The 27,402-nt window shown below is 43.6% G+C and overlaps 1 protein-coding gene across 1 annotated transcript; it reads right to left on the reverse strand.

Moving 5' to 3' along the window:
• Window positions 1-6,728: 6,728 nt before the first annotated feature.
• TMEM61 (transmembrane protein 61) lies at window positions 6,729-26,454 on the reverse strand. The gene is made up of 4 exons (XM_084848257.1): window positions 26,410-26,454; window positions 10,709-10,840; window positions 10,199-10,615; window positions 6,729-8,588 (listed from the first exon to the last, which is right to left on the reverse strand). The coding sequence occupies exons 3-4, from the start codon at window positions 10,543-10,545 to the stop codon at window positions 8,300-8,302; spliced, it is 636 nt and encodes a 211-aa protein (XP_084704383.1). The 5' UTR covers window positions 10,546-10,615; window positions 10,709-10,840; window positions 26,410-26,454; the 3' UTR covers window positions 6,729-8,299.
• Window positions 26,455-27,402: the final 948 nt, after the last annotated feature.

Consider the following 27,402-nt stretch of genomic DNA (forward strand, 5'->3'; position numbering starts at 1 on the left):
TTTTAAGATGATTATGTTCCCCCATGTCCAGTCTTTACAAGCAGGTTATATTCTGTCTCTGAGGCATTAATGTAATTTGAGGTCAGTAGGATTAGCTTTTCAATGAAATCTGAGATGTTAAATCAGATGGAGTGATTTGCTTGATATTTTTCATGTTGGGTTGCCAACTTTTCCCCCTGGTCCTGCTCTTGTGCCTTTAAACAACAGCCCAATGTACAGAAATTAAGCAAGTTATGCTTTTCTTGGCATGGAGATAAATTATGGGGAAATCAAGGGCACAGGAGCAGGACTATTAAAAAATTGGCAACTCTATGTTCATATATAGGATAGCAATTTATGGCTAGTATCCAATGCACACTCATGTGGGAGCAAACCCCATTGAATTCTATAGGATTTACTTCTAGGATTGCATGGTATATTTGGTTAGGCAATTGAACAGCACAGCAAAAGATTAACAATAAATCATTTTAAGGAGGTAATCTAATATTGTGTGTGGTTAATTTCAGAGTAGAATATTTCTCTTTAACCAATAAAAGGGTTCAACCCTGCTAAAAATATCAAAGACTTAATTGCATTCCTGATGCTGCCAGATCCATTGTCTAACACCCACATAACCTATTCTTTAGTTTGAAGGAAGAATTGATCAAACATGTGACAGGAGATACCACTTTGCACAAAATGCTGCCTGTCCTTGAGGTACCAGAAACTGAATTTGAGAATTTCAGCTGTGAAGTTTGTCAACGATTTGGTTGCTGAAGACACCTCTCTTAGTGAACATTAACATCTATATCTTTGATCCTTAAGGAATTATCATTTTAGTAATTTATTACTGTAAGTGCTCTTTAACTGAAAACACAGAGAGGGAGGGAGCGAGAGAGAGAGAGAGAAAATCTGAAAGTAACATAGAATGCATTTCCTCTTCTAGGGCATTAATCACATATTTTATATTGTAGATGTGGATGTTCAGTGCTAGTACAATTACAGCAAACAACCTATTTACCGATAAGATTGCCAAATTCCTTTACGGGTTCTGCTCCCATGCATTTAACAGCAACGGACAACATGGTGGAACTGCTTCATTTCTGTGTTAGTCTGTGTTTCAGACTGCTGCCAAAGGCATAGGAGCAGGATCACTAAAAAAAAATTGGCAATCCCATTTATAGAATTTGATGCAACAACAACCATAATTTCAGAGTCCACATATAAACAAAGTACATGTCCACTGAGATAATTTTTCCCCATTCTCTTTTTAGCAAGCTCTCCAGCAAACTTAATTTTAAGCTGTGCGTAGTTCAAAAGAGCTTGTGGAAACACCCCACAAGTACATACATAACATAATCTCTTCCACAAACTCTAGCAACTCGTTTTAACATGACATTTCAAAGATACATTATTTGGTTACTCTAAGCTGCTTCACACATTACATTTTCCCTTTAGCTTGCCAATAGGCGAGAAGGAAAGTCAAATGGCTATTAAAGACATAGCTAAAGCACCTAATCCAAAAAATGCAAAGGTTTGAAACCTTATTTTACTTTCACATGTATAAAACAAATGCACACACCATCATGTGAGAAGATTGTGTACAAGTCTTCTCTTATACCCATGTACACTTTTGTAGGGAATATGAGATCTCTGAATCAGCACTTCGGTCATCAGTAGGCTGACCATATTTCCTTGAGACAAAAACAGGATATTGGGATGACAAAAATGGGATGGGGTTATGTAATATTCCGTATTCATGACAAACCACAATATAACAAAACAACTGCAGCTCCCTTTGTGGTCTCTCAGGCTATAAGAGACATAAAAAACAACCTAAACTCACTGCAAAAGAACATGGAAAGGGGCGCAAATGAATAACCCTAATTTATTGCATATACACACAAAAACACTCATAAATATACGTACATAAAATACCTATAAAACATCACATGAGCAGTAAACAAATCTGTATGGCATACTACACTGAACACTCTAATGCATGCCTGTAGTGGCCAGACTGCAAAAAATCATAAACATACACCAAAAAGAAAAGAAAAAAGGAATGAACACCCCGACTGCTATCACAAGCCGGTATATGCTAATGTCCCACCGGAGAGTTCCGCTGTAATAAAAAAATAGCTGACAGCCTATTGAACCGAAATATGAGTCTGAAAAGTCCGAATCAAACTGAATGTAGGGCAGAAAGAATCTCTATGGGTGGAATGATGGTAGAAATAACAGTAAGACTCACCCTCCTGGCTCCCACACGCTGAATGGGGCTTAGCGACTGCCTCTTGAATTCCCCGCCACTGCAGACAAGCAAGGGGGCAGCGTCTGAGCGTCGCTAGCTTAGGAAGCCTGGCCCTGACTGGATAGTGGACCTTCCTCTTTTTTCACACTAGTAGTGTTGCTGCACACATTGATTAGCATAAAGCCTTATGATAAACGCGTTCAGTTTTTTACAAAAAACTAAAAACGGGACAAAATTGACATTTATATTAAAACGACGGGATGGTCGGGAAATATAAAAAAACGGTACTGTCCCATTTGAAACGGTACGTATGGTCAGCCTAGATCAGCAAATGGTGGTCCATACAATCCAATTTGGCAGCCTTTTTATAGATACGAGTTCTTTGCCTTGAGTACATATATAAGAAGAATTGATCAACAAGTGAAGCTTTTATTGAAAATGCAGTAGTGAGGGGGGTGGATCTACTTCTGTTGATTTCTAGCTCTTATTCAGCTCTTAAGGACACAAAGGCACAGTACAATTTTTAAAAAGAGAGAGAGAGAGAGAGAGAGAGGATGGTAGTCCTAATAAAATACCAGGTAAGTACTACATAATACATAGCTTCCAGTGTTTATTACCAAGTGACTTGGGACATTTCTCCACCAGCCTAAAATCCTGCATTTAAAATGGGGCTTTCTGCTTCTGTTTTAAATGCAGGATCACAACTGACTCCCTTTACATGAGCTTCCTTTTTCCCTTCCCCTAGCCCCCCGCTCCCATCAGAGTCTTCCATTATCTTTCATTGATCTCGCTCCTTCTTGCTGCTTTTACTCTTTTCACGGAGGAAACTGAAGTGGAATGCAATGGGGTAATTTGATAGCTCATTATATGCAATCTATTTAACAAGGGAACAAAGGGCATTTAGTGCAGGAGACGCTTTGAATGATCACAGCGTCATGTAAAGATCCCGCAAACTTCAGTGAAGGAGCCATCGCAATCACAGGATAAAAGCCTAGTGTGAAGGAGCCCTTGAGCAATAATGCATGCGATGCTTTCCTCTTCCCTGTTTCATCTTTAGGAACTCTGAAGTTTAAACCGCAGTGTTAAAAAAAAGAAAAGAAACAGCTAAATTAATATGGTGATTTCCCAGCCACGACAAGCAACAGGAGCACATTATGAGTTCACATGACAAAATTGGCATGCTACCAATATTGAGTAAGGCTGCTCTTTTCATGTGGTGATACATCCTGTGATAACTTTATTTTACAGCTGGCTCCCAAGTCAACCCATATTTAGTGGGCCACTCCAGAGTGATCAGGGATACCATATATGTGATCCGTGACTGAGAGTGGAGCATGTTATGGATGTTTATGGTGGTGTTTCACCCCCTACTGAATTCAGCCAGGCTCCATTCAGTCCACATCTCAGCATGTTTATTTGATCACATGAATCAACCCTAAATCTTATAACCCTTCTTACTGTTGGTTTCAAATTTTTTGTCTTCAAGCCTTTAATGTTCTGATTAGCGCCTCATCCAGTTTCCTGAAGCCTGCATTTCTTTCTTTCTTTCTTCATCTTTTTTTGCTTGCCATCGTTTTTGCCTGAACAGATCTTGCTGGAAAGCTTCCTTTGGTTTTGTTTATGTTTCCATGCAAAGATAGTTCTATAAAAGGTGTACCTATGTATTGGAGAGTTCTTAATTCTATTCAGTGTTGTAGCCATACGGTTTTGGTCTTTTGTTTGTTAAGCAGCAGCAAATGGACAACTTACTTTGGATTCTTTGCCCCTTTTTGTTTATTTGGCAGAGTCCCAGTACTTTAAACAATGGTGTGATAGTAACATTCAACCCGTCATTTTCCCACCACGGAGATATACTGAAGCTTCGAATGTCTGCCTAGCCCAGGGCTGGCTCTAGGTCTGAGGAAGCTCTGGGCAAATTGCCCTCTGGTGCGCCCTCATCCATCAGTGGGGCCTGAACTATGCCCAGGCAGCTGGGTCTAGTCACCATTTGCATTTCCCATCATTTGTAACGTTGCTCCGGGGCATTGTGGGAAATTTAAATGGAAGCAGTACTTGGCTCCCAACACTGCTTGGGGTGGCAAGCTAAAAAAAAAACATTAAAGGGGCACCCAAAGCAGGTGTTAGTGGTGGGTCCTGCCAGGGTGCTTCGGCCTTGGTAACTGCGCAAGGGTCCAAGGTGCTGACGCCAGCCCTGCCTACCTGCCAGATAATTATTAGAGGCACAAGTGTTGGGGGAGCATCAGCTATACTTTTGTTGCGGAGTCTTCCTGTGTCCATATCCCAGGTCATCTCTCTCCCTAAAATGTTCCACCAAGGGAAGTATATTTTAAAATGTATAAAGTCTTCCTATTTTGTAGACTGACTACAATCACATACTCATTAGGCACACAGGCTTTTATTCTGGTCAAGAGCCAATTTCAGGGAGCGGAGGAGATAGAAGATATTTTCTTCAGCTAAATCAGGGATGATCATATGAGATGAGCAATTAAGACCTATTCACTTTACCAAAGACGTGCTCCCGGTGGAGGTGAAAACTCCTAGAACTGGTTTGTTGATATGGATCAACACAGCTGCCTGAAATTTGTGGACTGCCCTTGGAGACTGTCACAATGAGCTCCAGCATTTCCAAATTTACCACTACACCAATGTGTGTGTGTGTGTGTGTGTGTGTGTGTAGTTCAATCCAGCTGGGTGTGTGGGCGTTTCTGTTGGAGGGTGAGGAGGGGGAGCTTAGGGAAGGCTAATGGGTAATGTTGGGGCACTAAGGGAGCATGCAAGGGGGCTGTTTAAATGAGAAGGGGGTCTGTCCATGAGGGCTGAGTTGAGAGGGTGAAGCTTCCACAGAGTATCATATTTTGAAAACCTAAAATGTTTGTGAGTGAGTGAGTGAAAAAGATTTTAACACCCCTGTATTTTTCCTCAGACATCCAATTGAAATACCACTGCCTTACTCTCAGCTGCACTGTTTTTGGATCCCAGCTGAAGGCTGTATATCTTACAAGGTTGTACAATCTTAGAAGGGGCATGGCTGTGAGGGGGCGTGGCTGTGACTGGCATGAAGGGACCCTGCCCTTCTGAATTTGCCACTACACTACTGATGTTGTCAGGGAAAATGCTAGTTCTAAAGGGTTTCCTTTTACGTGGTAACTGGAGATTTTCATGTGGGCAATAACTTCCCATGTGAAAACAAAGTAGTGAAGACAGTGCCTGAGGACTTTTATCATCTCAAAATAAACATGTGACTCAGTCCTAATACTCCCCCATAACAGTCCAAAAAACAAACAACAACTAAACAAATCCTAAGAAAATAATCTGCATTTTCTTCTCTTAGGTCCTCACAGCATCCAAATATAGACACACGCTTGGTAGTTCCACTGGACATATTTTACGTTGAAAATCATTTAGCTTTCAAGGGAGGCAATCCTGCCCTCCTCCCCTTCCCTATGTTTCAGATTATATATGACTATTCCTCAGGAGCATGTTTCTGTGTTAATTATGAGATAATTATATTATATAAAATATGATGGGATTTTAATGTCAGTTGTTTTATCAGGTCCTGGTATCTTATTGTCACTTATTTTTAGTTGTTTGGGGGGGGTTGTTTTTTTGTTTTTGTTTTTACAAAACTATCAAATCCAATACAAACAGAAAAGATAGCTGTCTTGATATTGGGGTTTTTTTTTAGCTGTTTCAAATTGTTTAAAATTTTGAATATAACAGGTTTTTATACTGTGATTTTGTTTTGTTATTTTAGTGAACCGCCCAGAGAGCTTTGGCTATTGGGCAGAATAGAAATGAAATAAATGAAAAATTAAAATAAAACAGTGGGATGTATCCAACGGTAACTAACACTAACACAAATGTTGCACTAGCACAAAGCAACTTCCAAATTATGCACAAGAGAAGAATGCAACTAAAGTCCTGCTTACACAACTTGTTGCTGATAGGAGGTTGAATCCAGATTTACACTGGATCTCCTACACTGATGAAAGTGGACTTCCATGCCCCCTCTTTCACATGGCAACCCCTCCAGCCCGCTCAAAATGCTGCACAGAGTCAGGAGACCCTGCTGAACGGGGTGAGCTGTGGGGGGTCCCCAAAAATTGAGGGGAGGGAACTTCCATGAGTGGAGCCCTTTCTTTCGCAGAAGGCAGATCCTGGATCCAATCCCATAAGTTTACAAAGTGGTCCACTAGTGCTTGCGAACCACTTACACAATGGGAAAGGGCAGTGGAGCTCTACTAGTTAATTACTTCTGCTAACAGTATTTTGGATTTAGGCCAGTAACCACAACTAATGCTCTGAAAACACTTCGGGATTTTTGCAATTTAACTCTGAATATATTCAAAAGCAGGCCTCAGCCCTTCCTATCATCTGTGGTACACACACCTTGCACACAAAAACTGACACACAGAAACACAAAATGGTGCCCCTCTTTGTTTGTACTAGCTACCAATTTTCTTCCAGGCAAGAGGAATTCCTAACACTTTGAAGTAAGTTTCAAAAAGAGTTGTTTAATGTGCACATCTGTATACCTTATGCAGAGTTACAGACAAAATACCAAACTGTTGTTTTCAAGTTTGGACAGGGCCAGCCCTACCATTAGGTAGAGCGAGGCAGCTGCCTTAGGCAGCTGATGCTGGGGAGAGGGGCAGGAAGGGCCAAGAAGATGTTAAAGGACAGTGCTGTGTGTACCCTTCGCCCCTTTCTCTCACGTGCTGCAGAGATCTCTGTCCCATGGCCAGCGTTAAGTAAGATTCAACATCCAGTCCAGGCAACTTTTGCATGTGGAATGGGGGACAGATGGCGCCCTTTGCCTCAGACAGCAAAATACCTTGGGCTGGACCTTTCTTTGGAGAACACTCTCTCTAGTTGACTTGGAAACAGATATCAACAACCAAGCATACAAACAGTCCTCAATTTGGTATGAAGTGACATAGGACCATGGTAACCCAATGTATACAGAATTGACTCCTCTCCCCTGCCCCTCCTCAGACATTTTCTTACTTTTCAGTCATGGCTCTCTTGCAGCTCTGCTGTTTCCCCATGTTACTGTTTTGGCTTTTGTCCACATCACGACAGTTTTACAGGATATATTCATCTAGAGCAGCCACAGTATGTCAGAACAGGGGAACTCTGCCCTTCCTCTTGTGATTTAGTCATATGCATAGATGCTCTGGCTGTTACATATAATGGCAATGTGTTATCATCCTTGCCTGTAAACTCAACAACTACAACCACTTGGAATGTGACATACAACCTTTCCTTTTTATAGAGGGACTCAAAGAGCAGGAGGGTTCCCTCTGTGTGCTGAACTCCTCCTCCTCCCACCCCCACAGGTTTGTAATTCTAAGTCCCCTGGTCTCCTCGGACATGATGAAACTTTGCTTGCTCCTTCATTCTGCGTCATTCAGTCTAATACCAAGATTCTATGGACTAATCTGCTTGTTAAAAAATATTAGGGCTGTGAAATTCTGCCTCAGTGTGGGAGGCTACAATAGGGCCAAACTAAATGTGACCCCATTCACACAATTAGCAACTGCATTAATGGTTTTAAAGTGTAAATAACAGGCATGCTCCCCCCACACCCAAATCTGGATTCCTATATGCCAGTAGGCCTATAAAATCTATATGACTGTTAATTGATAATAATTTTATTCAGAATGTTTCAGAACACTGTGTTTTCTAAATACCATTTATCCAGAATCTGGTTCCCTGAATTCACCGTGTACTGTCCTTGTAGTCTTGTATCAGTGTTACCCTACGTAAACCGTGCTCCCACTTGAATGAAGGTCACATTTTCCATATGCTTTGGATATTTCCCCAAAGCATCTGAATACATAAGGCTGACTATATAAACATTAGCCATACACTAAAAAGCAATGTTGAGAGACTATTCTCTCATAATTTGGCATCAACTTGTACAAAAGACAATGCAGTGGTTCATATTTTAGTCGCTATTTACCCTTTTCTACTCCAGCTCACTGCAATTAATTACTGTAAGGAAAAGACTACTGTCAATAGCAAGCTAGGGCTTCTCAAGCAACAGCGGACTGGATCCCTAAATCATCCATCCCCTGAGCCAATACTCTCATAACTAGGTGGTGGAGTATTGCAGACGCTCGCTTCATCCCATGATCCCGACTCTAGCCTTGGCAGGGTATTCCGAAACAAAACGCTATCGGAGGAACTGCGCCGACAGCTGCCATGCCATGTGTTGCTCTCATCCACCACTTGATACAAGGGTGGCTGGTTTTCCTTTAAAATATGAGGCTGTGTGTAGTTTAGGGCGTTTTCGGCAGGCTGGCAATTCAAGGCTTCTTCATAGGTAGGAATGGTGCTGGCTTCCCAGGTGCTGAAACGAGACCAGGGCAATAATATCAAAATCTTTGGGGTCTAAAAAGAAATATTTGGCTTTAAAATAAGGTGTACAAAGACAACACACAGGCAAGCTAAACCATTTTAGTAAAATTCTGAAGTCCAACCCTGAGCTGAGAGAAAAACAAAACACATCACCACTTATCCAATGTTCACTAAGGGCAATTTCACATGTAACGTTAAAAGAGGCTGCAATCCTGTGCACACTGATCTGGAAGTAAGTCACATTGAATACAATGAGGCTTGCTTCTGAGTAGACATGCAAGGGATTGCATTTTGAGTTTCTTGTGCATGCGTGTGAATAAATAATAAAATAGCAGAATTGTTAAGCTGAATGTACTTTATAACCGTGGTGGGCATTATATGAGCACTACAGAGGCTGAATATGCAAAAAGCTTTTAAGTGTTGTCTGAAAGCAGCCTAAGAACATGTCCCAGCAGCAGCTGCCTTTGGCACTTCTGTATTAGCTGTACAACATGGACCCTTTTGTGCTTCCACAATATTAAGAGTAACCAGTAACAAACCTGACCATATTCCCATAGATTAATGTGCATCGTATGATCATATGCTGCTGTGACATTTTCCATTGTGCTTTACTGAGCAAACATGGCTTGCAGGCAGGTAAAACTTTCACATAACCTTTGATCATCCAACTTCCTCTTTTTCAAAGGGAAAAGAGTTTGCAGGTGGGAAAGAACAACATAGTGGAACCCCAGACTTCACTTTGAAACAGGGCTAGCTATGGAAGATACTATTCTGTCCGTGTCAATCTTCCCAAACCTGGTGCCCACCAGATGTTTTGAACTACAACTCTCATCATCCCTGACTGGGGCTGGGGCTGATAGTTGATCTCAAACACATCTGGAGCACAGCAGGTTGAGAAAGGCTGGTCTAGATCCAAAGGAACAAATGAAGAAGTGCTATTGTAATTCAACATTTTATCACATCATAGTTTTAGGTATATGCACACAGATGCCTATATGTAGGACTGGAAAAAGTATTTTTCATTCCTGGCTATGAGGCCATTTTTTGAGAGCCATCATCATTTTGGGGTTTTTAGATACCAGCCCTTAGTAGGGCTGGAGGGGGGGAGATCAAATCTGTAAGTGCTAGAATTAAAGTTCTAGCAGTCCAGGTAGCTTGATTCTGGGATCCTGCTATATGGCTCTCTCTTTAGTTTGCATGCCTACTGTGTGTTACTCTTGAGGCAAAAGGCTCAGTGACACAGAAGTTCAGATGCAAGGGTCTGGCTACCAGGGTCGTGGCTGGAGAACAAAAGTGCCTCAAGAAGCAGGTTACCCTGTCCAGAGCTTCCCCCTTTCCTGCACTAAGCCAGAGGGGCCTGCATCAATAACACTGAACTGGGCTGTTCCTACAGTTACTGGATAAAAGCCAAGACAGAAAGAAGTATCATTCACTGCTCCACAATTCCACCTAACTTGGCTTTTTAAAAAATTAACATCTCTCTCTCTCTCTCTTCCTCTCCATTATACCTCTAATACATTAATACTTGTGCACCGCTATTTGACAAACCAGCTCAAACAGCCAACTATTCCCATCAAGTATGGTTGCAAAGATCTTGCTAACCTGCAGGTCTGTTTATCAAGAGGCTCAATGGTAGAGTAATGAAGGTCCCTGGAAAATTGGTACTGATAGTGCCGCGAAACTATTCCCACATTGGCTGACCAGAGAAGGCCAAACAGGAGAAGGAGCCCACCAATTCCACAACAGAAGAAGCTGATGGACCTGAGTACTGCATTGGAAGAAGATCTTGTCACAGGTTCAGTTCCTCCGTGAGGCATGACCTTCAGGTCACTGCTAGATGTGGTGGCCCCGATCTCGCCATCACTCCACCAGGCAAAACACAGTGTTCCCGTCACCAGCAGGACAGTTCCAGCGATGGTCACTCCATGACGCAAAGAGGCAGTTGCCATTTTAAAGACAGAGACCGATATAGATCATCAAGTGTTGTACAAGGAGAAGGGTCTGATGCCCTGGCTCATGCTGGGGGGAAAGGAGGGGTGGGGGGAGAAACCATGAGCAGAAACAGATACAAACAGTTTGTTGGACAACCCCCCCACACACACACATACACACACTGAATTCTAAGAGAGTCCACTGAGGTTCACTGCGTGGCTTTTAAAACATCCCTGTTGTCTTCTAAGTGGCAAGAAGGAGCCAATCCCATTTTGTGGCCACATACAATGCTTCTGAAGGTCATGTTTGGTCCTAGAAAAACAACAAATAACAAAATAAACTCCTTAGCTTTTGAGTTTGAAACTACCAGAATGGTTTTATAAAGCTCTCTCTATGGTGTACAGCCAAAACCCAGCATTCATATGTAAGTTAGATGAAAACATGGGGTTGGGTGGGTTCAATAGAGAGTATGCCCCAGCACTACTCTCTTTTTTTTCTTTTTCCTTTTTGGGTATTTTATTCCAAACACCACCAAATATTATTTTTTTACATAAGTTCATTTTTGTGAGGTAAACCTTTCATTCAAATGTACCCACACATGATGAGATACTGATACTTAACAGAGCGCTGAGGCCCACTAAAAACAGGGTAAATACAAGATCTTGCCACATGAGGGTGCACTCAAAGGACAAGTTCAACGCACAAAAATGACGTGGTAGTAAAAGGTTGGGAAGCCGAATGCTCCAGTTCAGGGTTTCAGGCAGCCCAGCCATGCCCTTTTCAAGAACACTCCATTCCATTTTCCATTCCTCCCCAAACATCTTCACTGTCTTGTGCTTTGACATTCCATTCTCAAGGGCCAGTTCTCTCTTCCTCATTCAAATTCCTCCTCCCCGCAAAATCTTATTAAAAAGACACCAAGGCAATGGAGTTTGGCCTCCACTTTGAGGACCCACCTCTTTGGATAAAGCACAGGCATGCCTGGGCCCTCCAGGGCTGATGCTGCTCATCGCAGCATCTTTTATTCCTATTTTTAAATATTTTAGCATGACGGACAAGCCGACTGGCATATACATGATTACAGATGCTTATTTTATTATTTTCACTCAAAACATGTATCATCCTTTGCTACAACAAAGTAAATGTATTTAAGCTCAGGGTAGCAGAAGCAAACTCCCATTTTATTCTGGTAGTTATGAAACTGCTACAGTCTAAGTGAGTTTAAAATGCAAACTGCACATGCTCAGGGTCTTTCTTTTTTAAAAACAGGATTCGCATACAGGATTTTGTTCTGTTTGCAGGGAGGGGAGAAGAGAAATATTAGTTGTATGATTCATGACTGAAGAAATACATGTGGCCCAACCCGTAAGATCTTTAAGCCCAAGCTTTAAAATGACCTCACTGCCCCACTATTGACTAGTCCAAACAAACCTTTGGTTAAATATTGGTTAAATAATAGTCAGCTATTTGAAGCTTTCATTCTTTTAGAAGACAGAGAAAAAGCAGAGAATGTTCTGCAAATTACTAACTTCTCAAAGACTCCAGGATCCAATTCCCTCCCCCACCCCTCAGAAGCTTTACAGAGTACCATGCCAATGAATTCTTGGTAGCTCTAATTTCTGGGTACCATGTAGCTCATGCTGAAGCAATGACTGCTTGCATCTTTGCTTCATGCTTCCTCCTAAATCCTTTGTTCCTGTTCAGAGATGTTTTACAGCACATGGAAAGTAGGAAAATATTGGCCATACGGCTTAATTGGAAGGGGAGTGAGAGAAGATGTTTCAAGGCAGAATTTATTTATTTGTTACATTTATGCCCTGCATTTATACCCTCCATAAAAAATGTCCAGGGCAACTAACAAAACAATAAATAACAATCCAACAACAACAACAGCAAATGTAACAAATAAGCAATATAACACCGTCTAAAAAAATTAGAGAAGAACATATAAAAATGGCAGGCAATTCAAATATCATTAAATTTGAGTACAGGTTATAAACACAGAACAGCATTGAAAAAACCTCCAAAGCTGCATAGGACAAACGTCCGGTTTAAATGGGTTTTGCCTGCTGGTGAAAGGCCATCATAAGAACATAAGAAGAGCTGGCTGGGGAATGCTGGGAGCTGTAGGACTTTTTCTGTCTAAACATGCACAGGATGGAGCCCTTGGACCTTTTAACTTTACATAAGATCTGCTGCTGGTGAAGATGAAAACTGCTAAAACTGGATATTTTATTTATTTAAAGTATTTTTATCCTGCTCCTCAGCCAAAAAAAAAAAATGCTCCATCAGTGTTTTACAGTCAGAAAAAAAGACAGTCTTTGCCCACAGACTTACAATCTAAAGGTGTCTGTTGTTTACATTAAAGGTATGTTCAAAAGTACCATAATTGCCCCCAAAACTGTTATAAACAGTGTTCAAAATAAGCCTGGCCAGTAGCATAAATGGCAGGCTGTGCACTACATGATGCTTGAATGTTTCAGATTTGTATTCCCCTCTTCCACGGAGCTCAGGATGGCATACGTGGGTGTAGGCTCCCCCTGCCCCACCCCGCTCCACCCCCTTGCTGGTGGAAGGCCATCATAAGAACATAAGAAGAACCATGCTAGATCAGACCAAGGGTCCATGTCATCCGACATTCTGTTCACAGAATGGCCAACAAGCTGCCTGTGGGAAACCCACAAGTGCAAAGCACCCTCCTGCTCATGTTCCCCAGAAACTGATATAGAGGCATACTGCCTCTGATACTGGAGGCAGCATATAGCCACCAGGACTAGTAGCCATTGATGGCCTTATTCTCCATGAATTTGTCTAATCCCCATTTTAAAAGCCATCCAAATTGGTGTCCATCACTACATCTTGTGGTAGCGAATTCCATAGTTTAACTATGCAACTCCCTCAGCTGGGTTTAGCCACTGAGAAGGCCTGTTCTCAAGTTCCTATCAAACGCATGTCAACTGTTGGCAGGACAGATAGAAGGGCCTATCCAGAAAATCTCAACACCTGGGCAGGTTCATACAGGAGAAGGCAGTCCCTCCAGTAACCTGGTCGCAAGTCATTTAGGGCATTATGGGTCATAACCTAAATGAGAGATACATTATGTTTGTTTATTTTAAGCACTGATATCTCACCTTCAAGTGCTTTTGGGTCCCCAAGGCAGGTTACAATTAGTAAAATGAATGTTGTGTTAGTGTTTGTACATGACGCTGACTTCTTCAGGCCTGAGGACCAAGCAGCCCTCATGTCTCCCATTGCTGCCATCATGATGTCTTTTTTAAGACAATGCCACTTATGCACAGTTGTCAAAACTCTGTAGAATATTTGACAATATTTGACTATGGCCAAATACTGGGCCATCAGGTTCCAGAAGATTTTGAATCTAGATAATTTCCAGTCCATACTGTATCTTGATTCATCATTTGTATGCAGAACAGATTGTACAACTACTAAACAACCCTGATCCACATGTGTGCTCACATCCACTGTTCTAACACCAGCTTTGCACTTTATTTATTTATTACATTTCTATACCACCCAATAGCTGAAGCTACATAAGGGTGACTACCTGTACTATATCAATGACATCAATTTGTAGTATATCAATAATATAGGAACTATTATCCCATTATCCCCTAGATCTTGGAATCCCATCGTCACTTATCACAATCTAGATTTTGAAGTGAAGGCTGCACAAGATGTACCCATAGATCTGTGGTATAATATGATCATCTTAATTATATGGCTGAACTGACAATGGTACAAAAAATGCTTTGTATGAATCAGATGTTAATCATAACGCACATGGTTTCAAGTGAAATGAAAGGGCCAAATGACATGGAGAGGGAAATTCCCCCCAAAGCTAGATTATTTAGCAGTTATCTGCAAGGTATAAAAATTTCTTCACTGGAATAAAGCTTTTACGGTTCTATTTTGAAAGAATTTTAAAATTATAATTATTAAATGCCTACAATAAGAAGTAGGCACTGTACACAATTATTTTAGAAACATGGCTAAGCCTGAAGTTTTACAATCTAATAGCACAATAGAAAAAGAAGGGGTGGAGGAGAGAAAAATGTAAAAGTATACCAATTTATTCTGTTAAACATTATCTTTAACAGTGAATCGCCACATGTTCATTTATTCTGAAATACATATCGAAGATCTTGTGCAGAAAAACAGAGATCCAGATCCAATATTAACTTGTCACCTTCGAGCCAAGTGACACTGTACATTTCACATGAGCTGGGTTAGCTAGATGGTAAGCTAAATTACATTGCAGTGAAAGAAATCCTGTATGATTTTATCCATGTTTAATGAAGAGATGTGATTAAATGAGGTTTATTAAAGCTGCAGGCAGACTGGAGGACTCTGAAATTAATGAATCTGGAGTATCTTTCAACTCAAGGTATGAGTCTCTGCCACAGCCCAGTGATCCTTGATTCAAGTAAACATGGGGCTACTCCAGAGCTAATTCTGCCCGTACAGCCTTTGACAGGTGTGCCTAGCAGTCACTGGTACCTGAAAAAAAACTGGATACTTGCACCAGGGGTTGCTGCAGAGATAACCTCCACTCTCCTCTCATGAGCATGCTCAGGAGGTCTTTCTCCCTTTAATCTGTCTCCTAGACATTCTTGCTGGCTCCTGAGTGCACTTACGGCCTTTGGGCTCTTTAAAGCAAAGGTGGGCCACTTGTGGCCCTTCACATTGTTTTGGCCTACAACTCCCATGATCTCTCACCATTGGCAATGCTGGCTAGCCTAGGGCTGATGGAAGTTGCAGTCCCAAACATCTGGGACAATATCCAACTGCGTTCTTCCACTAGCGCAAATGACATTGCGCTAGTGGAAGCTAGGTTCCAAACTATGTGCAAGAGTGTTTCCATTCATTTCCAATCGCTTTAGGGATCACCAGCTTCCTGTTGTACTGGCAGTGGGTCCTAATAGTGCATGGGCAGCACTGGATACTGCCCACAGTCACCTATTATGGAAGCAGCAATTACATTAGTATGTACCTCTGTGGGAAAGGGAAGTATGAGGCTGAAGAAGACATTTTCGTGTGTGTTACTGCTTTAGAACATAAGAAGAGCCATGCTGGATCAGCCCAAAAGTCCATCTAGTCCAAGGGTCCATCTTCTGTTCACAGTGGCCAACCAGCTGTCGACCAGGAACCCACAAGCAGGACACGAGTGCAACAGCACCCTCCCACCAACATTCCTCAGCAACTGGTGTACACAGGCATATGGCCTCTGGTACCAGAGGGAGCACATAGCCATCAGGGCTGGTAGCCACTGATAGCCTTTTCTTCCAGGAATTTGTCCAACCCCCTTTTAAAGCCATCCAAATTGGTGGCCATCACTACACGATGGTAGTGAATTCCATAGTAACTATGTGCTGTGTGAAGAAGTACTTCCTTTTATCTGTCCTGAATCTCCCACCGATCAGCTTCATAGGATGACCCCGGGTTATAGTATTTTGAGAAAGGGAGAAAAAAGGCTCCCTATCCACATTCTCCACATCATGCATAATTCTGTACACCTCTATCATGTCTCCCCTTACCCTCCTTTTTTCCAAGCTAAAAAAGCCAAGTTGTTGTAACCTTCACAGCCCCTTGATCATTTTAGTCACCCTCCTTTGCACTTTTTCCAGCTCTACAATATCTTTTTTAGGTGTGTTGACCAGAACTGGACACAGTATTCCAGGTGTGGTTGCACCATAGATTTGTATAGGGGCAATATAGTATTGGCAGTTGTATTCTCAATTCCTTTTCTAATTATGCCTAACATGGAGTTTGCCTTTTTTATAGCAGCTGCACACTGGGATGACATCTTCATTGAGCTGTCCACCACAACCCCAAGATCTTTTTCCTGGCCAGTCACCACCAGCTCAGATCCCATCAAGTTATACTTGAAGTTGGGATTTTTTGCCCCAACGTGCATCACTTTACATTTGCTTACATTGAACCGCATTTGCCATTTAGATGCCCATTCTCCCAGTTTGGAGGGATCCTTTTGGACCTCTTCACAATCCCTTTTTGTTTTAACCAGCCTAAATAATTTGGTGTCATTGGCAAACTTGGCAACTTCACTGCCCACTCCTAATTCCAGATCATTTATGAACAAGTTGAAAAGCATTGGTCCTAATATAGATCCCTGTGGGACCCCACTATTTACTTCCCTCCATTGGGAGAATCTACCTGTTATTCCTACTCTGTGTTTTCTGTTCTTTAACCAGTTACTGATCCATAAGAGGACATGACCTCTTATTCCATGACTGCTAAGTTTGTTCAGCAGTCTTTGGTGAGGGACTTTGTCAAAAGGCTTTTGGTAGTCCAAGTAAACAATGTCTACCAGATCACCCCTGTCTACATGTTTATTGACACTCTCAAAGAACTCTAAAAGGTTAGTGAGACAGGACTTACCTTTGCAGAAGTTGTGTTGATTCTTTTTCAACAGGGCTTGTCCTTCTATATGTTCCTAATTTATCTTTAATAATGCCTTCAACCAATTCACCCAGAACAGACGTTAAGCTAACTGGCCTGTAATTTCCCGGATACCCCCGGATCCCTTTTTGAAAATCGGTGTTACATTGGCCACCTTCCAGTCCTCTGCTAGAAATGCTGATCTTAGGGACATGTTGCATATTTTGGTTAGAAGATCAGCAATTTCATATTTGAGTTCTTTGAGAACTCTAGGATGGGTACCGTCTGGGCATGGCGATTTATTTGCTTTGAATTTATCAATAAGGTTGAGAACTTCATCTTTCGTCACGACTATTTGCCTCAGTTCCTCAGACTCCCTTCCTCTGAAAACATCAGTTCAGGCATAGGTATTTGTCCTATATATTCTGCAGTGAAGACAGATTAAAAGAATTCATTCAGCTTCTCTGCAATCTCCTTGTCCTCCTTCAGTATACCTTTAACTCCATTGTCATCCAATGGTCCAATGGCCTCCCTAGCTGGTTGTCTGCTTCTGATATATTTAAAGAATTCTTTATTGTTGGCCTTGATGTTGTTAGCGATATGCTCTTCAAAAACATTTTTGCATCTTGTGTAGTCTGCTTGCATCACCTTTGTGCAAGCTTGTGCTGTCTTTTGTTTTTCTCACTTGGGCAAAACTTCCATTTTCTGAAGAAAGCTCTCTATTCACTAATAGCTCCCATAACACTGCTCGGTAACCATGCTGGCGACCTCTTGGACTTGGTGCCACCTTTCCTAAACTGTGGTATATATTTTAGCTGGGCTTCTATTATTGTGGTTTTGAGTAATCTCCAAGCATTTTGAAGGGATTTAACCCTCCTGACTCCCCCTTTCAGCTACCTTTTCACCAGTTCCCTCATTTTAGAGAAGTTTCCTCTTTTGAAGTCAAATGTGACTGTACTGGACTTCCTGGGCAATTTTCCACTTAAGTATATGTTAAATCTGATAGCACTGTGATCACTGTTTCCAAGTGGTTCAACAACATTTACATCTCGTACTAGGTCCTGGGTGACACCATTTAGGATTAAATTCAAGGTCACCTCCCCTCTGGTTGATTCCATGACCAACTGTTCTAGGGCACAATCATTTAGGGCATCAAGAAATTTAACCTCTTTGTTGTGGCTGGAACATGCATTTATCCAATCAATGTGAAGTCACCCATTATTACAACACTTCCTTGTTTGGAGGCCTCCCTGATTTCGTTTTCCATCTCAAGGTCACTCTGAGCATTCTGGTCTGGGGGACGATAGCATGTTCCTAGCACTAAATTAGTTTTGGAGCCTGGTATTGTCACCCACAGTGCTTCTGTGGAAGAGCCTGCCCCTTTTAGGTGTTCTAGTCCACTCAACACTATGTCCTCTTTAACGTACAGGGCAACCCCTCCCCCAGAATGCCCTTCCCTTTTCTTCCTATAGAGTTTATATCCAGAGATGACCATATCCCACTGGTTCTCTAGCATGTTCCTAGCACTAAATTAGTTTTGGAACCTGGTATTGTCACCCACAGTGCTTCTGTGGAAGAGCCTGCCCCTTTTAGGTGTTCTAGTCCACTCGACACTATGTCCTCTTTAACGTACAGGGCAACCCCTCCCCCAGAATGCCCTTCCCTTTTCTTCCTATAGAGTTTATATCCAGAGATGACCATATTCCACTGGTTCTCTTCGCTCCACCAGGTTTCTGTAATGCCCACTATATCCAGGTTTTCCTTTAAAATCAGGCACTCCAACTCTCCCATTTTGGCTTGGAGGCTTCTAGCATTTGCATAAAAACACCTATACACAGTATCCCTCCCCAGATGCCTCTGGCATGTGTATCTTTTGCTATGGGACGTTGGCCCCTTTGACTGGCTATTATGTTCTACAATATACTCTTGGCCTATTTCCTCCCTTTCTACATTTGGGCAATCAAAAACATTTTCATCTTCACCCCTTTGGGATGATTTAACCTGAACCAGGTGCTTCCCAGCTCCTGTCGGCTTTCCCCCAGGGTTTAGTTTAAAAGCTGCTCTGCCACCCTTTCTATGTTTAGCCCCAGCAGTCTGGTTCCATTTTGGTTCAAGTGGAGTCAGTCCCTCTTGTACAGGCCCAGCTTGTCCTAAAACATTCCCCAGTGCCCAAAAAATCTGAACCCCTCCTCCCTGCACCACCATCTCATCCATGCATTGAGACCTCAGCTTTGCCTGTCTAGCTGGCCCTGCGCGTGGAACAGGTAGCATTTCCGAGGAAGCCACCTTGGTGGTCCTGGATTTGAACCTCCTACCTAGCAACCTAAATTTGGCTTCCAGGACCTCACGACTACATTTCCCCACACTGTTGCTTTTATAAATCCAGAACAGCCAAAAGGGGAGTTAACACAAAACAAAAGGTAATATGATTTGCCTGCCTTTCAGAAAACACTTGAATATCAGACATAGGTTCAAATTCAAGCCCCTCACTAGAATATTCAGATGTGCTGCAAATGTGCTGACATGTGATCCAACTTTGTGGCTTGATCCTAGAATGAGCCCCATTGCAGCAACTCACACTGATTTCAAAGGACTGGCCCTATGAGATGTGGGTGTGTCGATCTTTTTTAAATCCTCTTGAAGGATTTGCATTATACAGGGGCTTAAGCCTTAGTACCCTGCTGGTATTAACTGTACTAACCAATTAACCTCACAGAGACAGCCTGCTTACAATAAATTGGATTACAAGATCAAGCTCACTGCACATCAGATCCTTCCTAGAATGCCTCTCGGCATCTGCGGTCGCCAGGATCAAGATTTCAGAGCTAAGGGCCACACAACTCAACTGTTTCATTTCTTAAGGAGTGCCAGTTGCTGCTTCCCCTCCAGACCTCCCCACCAGATGAAGAGAGCAGCCAGCCGCAGGTCCACAGGGCCTCCTTCTCTTGTCCAAGAGCTACAGACCTGTGCTGATAGTCATACTCACGCCACCCATGCTATATACGAGGTCATAAGGCGTGCCCTGCTGGATCAGACTCAAAGCCTGTCTAGTCAGCATCCCGGGCAGTAGCCAAACAGATGCCTGTTATATGGGAAATCCCCGAGCAGGACACAAGGCAATAGCAGCCTCCCACGCTTATTCCCCAGAAACTGGAGGTCGCATATAGCCATGGAGGTAGTATGTAACCATCATGACTAGGTAGCCATTGAACACACTTGATATGTACTATATAAATGCTGAAGTGTTGTTTGTCTATTTATTTATTTAAGGCATTTTCACCCCGCTTGACAGCCAAAAAGGCTCCCAGAGCAGCTTCCATGAGATCCATAACAAACAAGACAGTCCTTGCCGGCAGATTTACCATCTAAAAGACACATGACACAAAAGGAAGAAAAGGAATGGTGAGGGGAGAAAAGCAAGCTCAGGCATCAGTTCTTCAAGTTATTGTAACAAACACCCCTTCTGTATACTGCGACAACAATTCCCAAACGACAGGCTGGGAACCATGAGTTCAGTGTAGCCCAGCGCCCGCACTTTGCATGCAGGAGGTCCCAAGTTCAATTGCTCATCATTAAAAGGTGCAGGTAGCATGTGATGGGACAAAAACTCTGCCTGAGACCCTGAGCAGCTGCCAATCAGAGAAGGCAACACTGGGCTAGGTGGACAATTGAGCTAATATAAGACAACTTCCACCTGCGTCCCTGTGGCTGCACAGCTACACAGTACCCCTGGTTGGTGAAATGTTGATATAACAACCATACAAAGGCAAGGTCAGGAGCCAAGTAAACAGAAATTTGTCCTTGTAGATAGGAGGACTGGAGATAATAAACCAAATAGAAGAAGCTGGAAGTGGAGACTTTCTCTAACATTCAGCTGAGACCACGTTTCTTTCTTTCTTTTTTGCATTTGAAGCATTTTGCAGTTCAGCTTTCTCAGATGATTTTTGTGAGGGAGGTTAACAGCTTAACGCAATTGTTATCGCTTACCAAATAATAGGAGAGATTGACAGTTTTGTAGAAAAAAAACTCTCCCCGCATAAAAGCTGCAGCAGCGACGTTTTAGCATCCCTAGCCCACGCTGCCAGGAAAGGAGGGTGGGGGTGCAGAAGCAGTGGATCTCCATACCAATGGTTGTTAGATCAAAATTTCAGAACAGCGCCATCCTGTCCTCAATGCATCGTCCCTAGTTGAAGGTGTTTAGGATTGCGCCTGAAGAATTTCATCTTAACTGTTCCTTAAAATGATGGAGATATGCATTTTTAATTTAAAACATGATGAATTGTTTTAACAAAATGAGTTAGAAATTAAACAGATTTGGGACTGGGAGTGAAGGAAGATCTCAAGCAAAATGCCTCAACACAAATTTGCTTCCTAAAATTTCTTCCCTTCGATATTTCCTGTTATAGATGATGATGTTTATTAGAAGTGTATCCCGTCCTTCCTCTGAAGAACTCAGGGCAGCTATTCCATTTTACCACTGCAGACTGGTTAAAGATCACTCAGTGAGGTTCATGGGCTAGTGGGGATTCAAACTGGACTATTCCAGTCCCAGTCCTACAAACAAACCACTGCACTATGCAGGGTCTATCAATGGCTACTAGTCCTGATGGCTATATGCTACCTCCAGTATCAGAGGCAGTATGTACACCCGTTGCTGGGGAACATGGGAAGTAGGATGCTATTGCACTTATGTCCTGCTTATGGGTTTCCTATGAGAAGCTGGTTGGCCATTGTGTTAACAGAATGCTGGACTAGATGGACCCTTGGTCTGATCCAGCAGGGCTCTTCTTATGTTCTTATGTAATGTTGGATTTATGAGTTTTAGGAGATGCTACTATGTTGAATATAAGTTATTTGGACCAGTTCTAAATGCACATTTACTAAGGATTAAACTGTGTTAAACATAGTGGGACTTGACTGGAGGGGCCACGGCTCAGTGTCGGAGCACCTGGCTTTGCATGCGGAAGGTCCCAGGTTCAATCCCTGGCGTCTCCAGGCAGGGCAAGGAAAGAATCCAGTCTGAAATCCTGGAGAGCCACTGCCAGTCGATGCTGGCAATGCTGATCTAGATGGACTAATGGTGTGACTCAGTATAAAGTAGCTTCCTGTGTTCCTACTTCTGAGTAAAACATATATATGATTAAACTGTTAACACTGTAATCTTAAAACTCAGCACCAAGACATACGCTCCAGGGTTTGTTTCTTTGCTTTTAAATTAGCCCTTAAAACCCAATGTTAAAAATGTGATTATAAAATTCAAACCCTGAATTCAAGCTCTTACATTTTGCCAGTTTTTTAAATACATGCCATGTTTTGTTTCTGCTCTAGTAAACTTCACTATGAACTTCTGGACTAAAGAGGCTGATTCTGCTGTAGGACAGGGATGGACAGAAGGTAGAGCTCCAGATGATTTGGACTCCAACTCCCAGAAGCCCCTGCCAGCATGGTCAATGGTCAGGAATGCTGCAAGGTGAAGTCCAAAACATCTGGAGATCTACTTCTGCCCACTCCTATTGTCGGAAGCCCGCAAAGGGCCCTGGCGAACTCTCTCCTGTTGTGGGTGAGGTCTAGGCCAGGGGTGGGCAGAAGGTAGATCTCCAAATGTTTTGGAGTTCAACTTATTATTATTATTATTATTATTATTATTATTATTATTATTAATTTATTACATTTATATCCTGCCTTTTTTCCTCCTTAAGGAACCCAAGGCGGCGTACATAGTCCTCCTCCTCCATTTTATCCTCACAACAACAACCCTGTGAGGTGGGTTGGGCTGAGAGTCTGTGACTGGCCCAAGGTCACCCAGTGAGCTTCCATGGCCGACTGGGGACTAGAACCCGGATCTCTTGACTCCCAGTCCAACACTCTCGCCACAACACCATGCTGGCTCTCTCTTCCACCTTTCCTGATCATTGGCCATGCTGGCAAGGGCTTCTGAGAGCTGAAGTCCAAAACATCTGGAGATCTACCTTCTACCCACTCCTGCTCTAAGCTGTGGCACCGCAAGTCTCAATGGATGCTAGCTAATTTCGGTGCCACAAAGGCTCTGCAGTGCAGTCATCCTGAACCTTGACAAATGATGCTACGCAAGGCCCCACACATGTGACCACCAGGGGCTTCTCGGTGATGTCAGGACCCTGGGCAGCTGCTACTCAAGTTGCCCAGACACTGGCAAAGATCCCAGCTGCCCTTTCTCCAAATCTCCATTTGTCATTCAGGCAGACCCACAAACTGATTGTTATATTTGGACATAAGCCAATTTAGTGGTGTTGTCTTCCATGACAACATCACTATACATCAGCCAAGGTGCAGGGATCCATAGAGTTCAATGCACACCCGAGGCTTAATTCTCAAGGGAATGAGCTGACGGTTGCATGCATGAAATGTCATGTGCACACTAGAACCCTTATACTTGCAGCGACTGCAACCCAGCAAGGTCGAGCCACATGAACAACCCAGACCTCCCCATTCTTGGCTGTAGGGATAGCGAGCTCCCCAAGCATAGAGAACTTTGCTGTCCATTAATGGGGGGCCCATGCACACTTTATATATGATCTCCTGAACTGTGGCTATGATTCGGAACATAAATCTTTCTTGTTTCATTTAAGTCTATGGGCCTATTCGCTCTGCTGAATTTCCCAGTGCAGTCATGAAAGTAGCTGTACAGCTATGTGGAGTCTGAACTCGTGCGAAGCGGGCAGCCCACGTGGCAAGTCATCAGCTGTCTCCTGGATGCTTTTGGAACAAGGACATCCCCGAGCACCATAAAGATGCCAGTTGGGGCTCTGTGCATACCGAAAAATATGAGAAAACTGGAAAGCATCCAAAATTGATCCAAAAAGAGAGAATCAGTATCAAGATGCTGGGAAAATAGTTCATTCTTTAAGAAGCCCAACACATTTCAGCCCAATATATTAATCTGGGGCCTCCCTCAGGGGAATTCTTTAAAAGTTTTCAGAGAGCTCTGTCAGAACTGTCTAATATATTTGAAGATAGGCCCATCAAATCTTCAGTTGTGTGAGACAACCCTGACAGAGTTCTCTGAAGGCTTTTTAAGAATTCCCCTGAGGAAGGCCCCGCCAAATATATTGGGCCAAAACACAACATGCTTCTTAACAGATATTTTTGCAGTGCTGCGCATACTGCCAGTAACCTTTCCCCACAAGGTGATGTCATGGACCTGCTTGTTTGAAGACATTCAGCAGTGCCAACTCACCCTTACTTTGGCCTAATCACCTGGATCCATCAAGGACAATCTGTGCTTGGGAGGGTGATGTGTTCACAAGTTCCTGTTGTTCAGTCTCTGCATCTAACACATGGGGATCCATGTTGGATTCTGACCACCCATGGAAGACCACACAAATGGTTTGAACAACCACACTCTCCACTTTGAAGAAATCTAGCTGCCCTCCTTGCCCCGCCTCCCAGCAAGTGACTGGAACAGCGACTACCATCTGTTCAGCTGATATACATGTGCAGATCCCATTCCCAGCATGCAGCAGTGTAACTGCAGCCCATGGCCGCATGCAGGCTTTATGGGTCAGAGCCTATTGCATTTATGTCTGGGATACAATTACTTAAATCCAAGTACTTATCATGATCTAGGTTGTGGGGTAAGAATAATGGTGCTTCATGGCTTCGGACACACAGTCCTTTTGGCTGATGCCTTTGATCAGCCTTCTCCAACCTGGTGCGTCCTCCAGATGTGGACTACAGCTCCAGTCGTCCCCCACCAGCATGGCCACTGAGGCTACTGAATTTAACACTGCGTGGTGGGCGCTAAACATTTCAGCCACCAGGCACTGCTTTTTACTCTTAAGCCCACCCTCCCTCTGCAAATTCTGAATGGAAGTAAATTTAGAGTTTTCACAGGCAGGGTCCTGGCCAAGAGCACATACTGGGCGCCTCTAAATATATCTTATCTTTATTAGTGATCAGTTTTTGTCACTTACCCATCTTTAAAGGGCTTGGCTGATCATCTTCAAATGCCGTTTATCCTTTGGAGACATTTTTAATGGCTTTTAATTTCAACTACTCATTGCAAATATTGCCCCCAAATACAAACACACCTACACAATCCCTTTGACCTCAAGAAAAGTAAGTTAGGGGTGGGGGGTGAAGGATGAGGTGGTGTGATATATATATATATATATATATATATATACACACATATACATACATACTGTGTGTGGCTTCTATAAACAGCAACAGGTAGTCTGTGCAGAGCAATCGAACAATCCTATCCCAGGGAAAGATGAGCACAATTCAGGGGTGAATTCCATTCTGTCTGCTATTGTGAAGACATCATTTTACACAAGCTCAAAATATTGAATATGTTCAATACACTGTATGGGTAAACTCACTTCGTGTGAACAAGTCATTCAACAATAGAATACCGTACACACTATTAAGCAGAATGCGGGTTAAAGAGGCTGGTCCAATCTTTATGACTCATCAGCAAAGTGCTGAAACTGGCGAGTTTCGATTTATGCCCGTTGGGTCTAAACTGGTTTCACTCTATAATCTAAAAATAAACGAGTTTGTGGATCGCACACTTTGGCGAACAAAATCCAGGGATGAGCAAGCGAGTGAGAGTTTTTGGGTCTCCATCCCACACGCAGAAATAGAAAGCAAGCGTAATGCCATCTTCCCCCGCCAATCTTTCTCCTTTTTGCATCCACCCCACACTATTAGCACCTGCAGAAATGTAACACGGAGGCAAAGAAATTCGATTCAAGAAACACCAAAGTGTACTTAAGAAGGTTCCATCCAGCCTAGATGGAAATGGGAAATAGAACTCCCTCCAGCACATACACACACGCACACGATATTCAACTCTTTTTAAAAAAAATTGCACGGAGGTTTTAATACAAAGGTGAAAAGGGCTCTACTTAACGCTATTATTACCACCACGAATATCATTCGCAAAGAAACTTGCAAGATGCACTGGGGCAAAAAATAATCCCGCCTGCAGGGAAACCGTCCAACTTCTGCCACTCCTTCAGGACAGGCTGAGACCCTTCTGACAGCGCGATCCTGTGCACTGTACTCAGTGGAGTTACTTCCAGGTTAAGTGTATATATACATCGGATTTGCAGCCTGCATCTCTCACTAGCTGCGCCCACGAGGACGATTCAGTCCGGAGAATCCCAGGGAACGGAGGAGCGCGTGTTTACACGGCTCGTTAAAAGTCAGCCGCGGGGGAAGGCAGGCAGGCAGGCAGGCAGGCAGGCAGGCAGGCAGCCCTGTCCAGGACGCTTTCCCCGAAGGCAGCTTTCCCCGGCTGGCCGCCCTCCAGATCGGTCGGGCTATAGCTCCGACACACCTGGGGGGCGCCCGGTTGGGGACAGCGGGGAGGTCACCCCGGCAAAGTAGGGCAGCGAGCGACTCTTCGCCCGTTGTGATCCCCGCCCGCCGTTGCCGCAGCCTCGGATCGCCAGGCAGTCCGGCGGTGGGATACTTACTCAGGCGCCCGCGGCTTCGAGTTTACCCCATCTGCTTCGGGCGGCGGAAAGGTGAGAAAGAAAGAAACACCCAGGCGCGGGACTCTCGACCGGCGGCAGAGGCAGCAGCCACGGCGAACAGCGCCGCCCCGACGAAGGCCGGCTTGCAGCAGCCCAGGTCCTCGCCAGTCCCCGCAGCTGAGCCTGAGCTCGACGTGGCGGGCAACAGCAGCGGCGCCCTCCGGCGGAGAAAGCGGAGACCAGCAACTGCAGATGAGCGAAGGAGGGGGGACTGGAGCGCCGCCGGTCGTAGGGCGCGATCCTGCGCATGTTTAGGCAAACAGAAGTCCTACAACCCCCAGCGTGGCTGGCTGGGGAACGCTGGGCGTTGCAAGACTTGTGCCTGCCTTAAACATGCATAGGACTGCGCCCTGAACTCATTCATTTTTCTGCCGATCAAAGGGACGCTGCTAGGTCAACATCGCCGCGGGATCCTTCTTTCTCGTGAATCCCTCCCTTCAAGCAGACAAAGGGGGGAAAGGGAGAGAAAGCGCAGCTGCTACAGCCCCTGAACAGGGACTGACTGTTACTGGGGGATCTGTAATCCCCAAGAGAGAAAGAGTAAATGCCCTGTAATGTCAAACACGTGCGGTGTCCTATACAGAGACACGGTCGCTAGAAAGTGTGCCTATCCTATTAAGACACAGGTAAGGAACCTCTTTTAGTCCTAGGGCCCAATTCAATTTTAGAGAGGGGGGAGTGCATTCCAGGGGTGGGTGGGGCCAAAGGGAAAAGGAGCCGGGACTAAAATATACAAAATCCCAGCATATTTTAGTTTAAAGCTCATGCTGCCAATAACTAAGCCTCAAGAAAGCCATTAAAATGTTTTAGAATGGGAGGGGGAAGAAACCAGCACAAAAGCTGGGAAACCACCAAAGGATCAGTGTTTGGGAGAAAGGGGGCGGAGCCAGGGGAAGGGGGCATGGCCATCTGGGGAACCCTGGAGGACCAGAC

The sequence above is a fragment of the Heloderma suspectum genome, chromosome 4 (genome assembly GCF_057233095.1).
Source record: "Heloderma suspectum isolate Gila_16-S chromosome 4, 16-S_ref, whole genome shotgun sequence".
Taxonomy (NCBI): domain Eukaryota; kingdom Metazoa; phylum Chordata; class Lepidosauria; order Squamata; family Helodermatidae; genus Heloderma; species Heloderma suspectum.